This window comes from Poecilia reticulata, linkage group LG4 (genome assembly GCF_000633615.1).
Source record: "Poecilia reticulata strain Guanapo linkage group LG4, Guppy_female_1.0+MT, whole genome shotgun sequence".
Classification (NCBI taxonomy): Eukaryota; Metazoa; Chordata; class Actinopteri; order Cyprinodontiformes; family Poeciliidae; genus Poecilia; species Poecilia reticulata.
This window is the reverse complement of record NC_024334.1, coordinates 4,688,850-4,693,100: the sequence shown is the minus strand read 5'-3', so window position 1 is coordinate 4,693,100 and position 4,251 is coordinate 4,688,850. Positions and strand designations below refer to the sequence as shown.

Genomic DNA, 4,251 nt, shown 5'->3' with positions numbered 1-4,251 from the left:
TAAACTAAATATTTAGTTTATAAACTAAATATTTAGTCTGGATGTGAATATTTAGTTTATAAACTAAATATTTAGTTTATAAACTAAATATTTAGCTTGCTTAAATAATTGAGCTAGTTTGCTAGCTGCTAATTAGCTTCTAGCTAAACACTGGATCTTTAAAATAGGACTTTGCAGAATGAACCCATTTTTTCCTTAGAAAGGCAAAGTAACCAAATCTCTGCTGTTAAGTTTGTAACTTAATGAGACTCCAGAAACAGTCAGATGAATTTATCTGCATCGTGGTTTCAGTTAATAAAACTCTTTCATGCTAAACACTCTGCCTGCTTTTGCTGTGAGCAGTTTGAAGAGCCGTTTGTTTCTCATCCAGGAAACATCAGCCTCCAGAAACCTGAGGCCCGATGACTTCACTGTGAAAGTCTCCATCTTTAAAATGCAGTTTTCTGCGGCTCCGTTCGGTTCAGTGGGACCATGTGGCCTTTATTACCGGGCTGCATGTGTTTCCACTCCGGCATCCCAGCAGGCCCAAGCATGCATTATTAATAAGCGTCATGACGACCCCCACCCTGTCCAGGGCTCACGTTACTAAAGAGCGCTTTTCCCAAATAATCAATAACTCGGAGTGAAGTTTGGGCTCAGATGACATGAATCTGCAGCCAGACGCGTCCTTCAGACAGGAAGGGAACAAATACAGCGACATAAATGGAGTCATTTAAACTGGATCTGAGCGCTTAGCGGGGTTAGCTTCCCTCTTTCTGCTTTTCTGGGTAATAAGAACTGAGCAAGAGGTCAAAGGTTGAACACATGGACCATTTTTAGCTGTTTTCAGTGAAAACATGAAAAGAAAAATATGTGAGAAACAATAATAGCTTTAAAGGCTGCGGCGGTGTTGGTTCGGTGTCCTGACAGAAACAAACGCTTCGTTACTGAAAAACATCCGACTGGTTCAGGGAGGAACAGACATCAGCTCGGATTTGATGCATTAGGCTTACTGGTGTTGGTGGGGTCAGAGGTCAGGGTTGGTTCTGCACCGGAGCTGCAGCTCTTTCACATGAGCTGATCTGACCTTTCACCTCCTGCAGGAGGAAGGCGACCGACTGCAGCTCATCGATACCCAGCGTTTTCACTCTCTTGCTACAATCTCTCACTTTTCTTCCATCATCACTGCACAATTCAACTGACTTCATAATAAACTGTAAAAAATGGTTTACAGATTAAAGCCAGTAAAACATCCCAGAACGCTGCGACGACGAGACAATTCGACATGAATCTGTTTAACCATCTTCAGGTTTTCCTCTAGTCATCGACACGCTGAGTTTAAATCAACCTCAGAGGTTGAAGTAACCCTGACAGCACAGGCTGTGCGCTAAACCCAGCAGGAAACATCAGGATAAGCGTCCGCTTTGGCTTTCCTCTCGCCTGCAGGTGTAGAAGCAGATTTCTACGCCGTCGGCTGGTTCTCCCTCTTCTCCTTCGGACATTTCTCCTGTTTTTACAATTTATTTTCAGTCTCTGTTACGTTTAAAATGACAATACAAGCAATTTCTCATAAAGCTGTTTATGTTTATATCATTTAAAATGCTGTAACTCTCCACTAGTGAAAGTAAATCTGCTGGACTTCACCCTGACGCTCAGAGAAAGGAAACGATAGACGTTGCCATGGAAACAGAAGGGAAGCAATTAAATTAAGACCATTAATTGTAACCACTACAGTAGTTTTAATTAGATAATTCACGGTTTTCGCATTTTAATGTTAAACTCAAATGTTTGCTCCATAAACCCCCCAAAAAAACTGGAACGAAAAGCCAAAAGATAAAACGCGTCTCAAACAGAGTGCAGACCTCAGGTCTGTCTGAACGGATGCTACTGAGCATGCTCAGTGGCCAGCTGCTGCTACACACAGTCACTCTGGAGTCACTGACCAATCAGACGCCACATACATATCATCAAGATGATCCGTCTCCATTTTCCCAACGTCCAGAGATGGTTCAAGCAACAGAGAGGAGGGCAGCCTCAACTGGGTCAAAAGTGAAATAAATTAAAACAAATTCCAGGCAGGAACAATAAAAAAAACTTAGATCCAGAACCAGAGAATCAACCCGAAGCAGAAAGCAAGAGGAGAGGAAGTGATGACAGAGAGCATGGCGAGTCAGAGAACCTGCAGCGAACACAAAGTTCAGTCTGGAAAACACAGAATAACGCAAACAAACACAAATACAACAAACAGGAAGCCTCAACCTGAGCGACCAGGGCCAACTGGGAACCACAGCTCCCACTGCAACACGTCCACAGTGAGCAGGAAGCAGCATCCAGACAAGAGGAGGAGGAGGAAGAGCAGCGCTGTGCTGCCTCTTCATCACCAACTCCATCAGCTCTGACAGACAGTCTGCAGGAAGCTGAGATATTTATAGAACATGTCTGTCCCTGAAGCAGCTTCAGCTCAAACATCTCACCTCACTTCCTGCTGGGCGTCCCGTCCAGCTCCAGTCCCGTCTGCAGCGGCCCGACCCGATCCGCCACGCTGGTGCTGATCCAGGAGTCCGGCTCCGTCCCTGAGCATCACCTCCGTCTGGAGGCAGAGGGATGCTGCTGCTCACAATCCACCGCCGCTGCTCCGCTTCCAGCTGATTGGCTGCTTCACGTGAAGGGGAACCCCCCTCCTCATCCTCCTCTTCATCATCTCCCTCCACAGTGCAACACGGGGCAGAGCAGATTTACACGCATGAGATGAGCAGCCTGCCTCCCAGCGGCACCCTGCACCCACACAGAGGAGGAAACACGTTAGCTTGGGCTAACAGATTAGCTTTAGCTAGCATAATGATGAAATAAATAAACTCTCCGTCCCACTCTGGCTGCTAACACGAGGCGCAGCATCATGTGTTTTCCAGCACATTGTGCCATTTTACAGCATAATGAAGTAACTGTTAGCTTCAGCTACTATAAAAATGCTATCAATTTTATAAATATGACTTATAAGAAACTTTATTCTCTGCTTTGACTCCTTCAAATTTGGCCTCTGTCTCTTTAAAAATTCCTGTTTCTGAAGCTCCGCCTCCAGGAAGTCATCCCAACATGGCTCCTCTGTTAACCCTTTAGCGTTTTTACCAGCGCTGCTCTGAGCAGCAGCTCCTATAATGAGGTGTTTGCTAATTGCTGCAGGCTAGTCTGAAGGAGCTGAGTGGGGGAGGAGCTGCACCGTGGAGGCTAGGCTAGGTCCAGCCAAGCATTTTGCATAGCTGAATGGTTGCCATGGAGATTAAAGGATTCCTCAAACATGAACGAATCAAAGCAACACTGCAGGTTTGTTTATGAATAACATAACATCATGGAAAGATTTTTAAAAAGTCAATTTTACACAATGCGTTGGGAATTATGGATGGATTACTATTTTTACCATCAATTAGAGATAATACTATTAGCAAGAGCTAAAACCATAAGCTAGAAGTTAACATCATTAGCAAGAGGCAATTTTTCCATTAGCTAAAGCTAACTAACACCATTAGCAGGAGCTAACTCCATTAGCTAGAGGGAACATAATTAGCAAGCATTAACGCAGAATCAAGACAAATTGGAAGGCAATGAATTGATGTTTAAAGAGATAATAAAGCACATTTAAATCTTTGTAGCAAACCATTCTGATATGTAGGAGAAAATGACCCCGATGCTAACCGTTAGCAGCTGGAGCTAGACACCGGAGCGTTTAGCCTCCTGGGTTAGCATTCCCAAACAGTAGACCAAACTCCGGATTTTTCAGCCGATTCTCTCCTCTTCCTCCGTTTGCTCCTCCTAATCTTCATCTCGCATCTCATTTCTATTTCAACGCGCTCCGGGGCTGCAAAGACTGACTCAGATCCGGTTCCGCTCGCCGCTCCGGTTCCGCTCGCCGCGCCGCTTCGCCCAGGCGGCAAAATACGCGCGAGCTCGTTCAGCCGCTAATCTAGCGAACTACGGACGCCGTGAAAGCTCAAAAAACGTCTTTAAGAGAAGCTGCACCACTTTATTCTCTTTTTGCAGAGCGCTTTCATCAGACACACACACACACACACACACATCATTCTTATAGCTGTATGTCACCTAAAATCGGGGAATGCCTCTTAATGCTCAATATCACACATCAGGTTCCCCCTCTGTTCTAGTGGGGGACGGTATTTGATGGGCAAACGCGAATCGACGTCGTTGGACTTTTACTGTCCATATCTGGCGGTCCTCGGCTGTCATAATTTAACAACAACAAAAAAAAATCTTCCATTT

General features: G+C 45.0%; 1 protein-coding gene across 4 annotated transcripts in view; it reads right to left on the bottom strand.

The window, feature by feature from the left end:
• Positions 1 to 4,251, bottom strand: part of LOC103463200 (myomegalin) — a 63,177-nt gene that overhangs the window by 42,303 nt on the left and 16,623 nt on the right. For 2 of the 4 annotated variants that reach the window (XM_017304315.1, XM_017304311.1), the window contains exon 5: positions 2,454 to 2,754. In XM_017304315.1, coding sequence (XP_017159804.1) covers positions 2,454 to 2,560 — 107 coding nt within the window. In that variant the 5' untranslated portion in view covers positions 2,561 to 2,754. Of the gene's footprint in view, positions 1 to 2,453; positions 2,755 to 3,669; positions 3,892 to 4,251 lie in introns of those variants that run through there. The other 2 variants (XM_017304313.1, XM_017304312.1) reach the window with 2 other exon arrangements.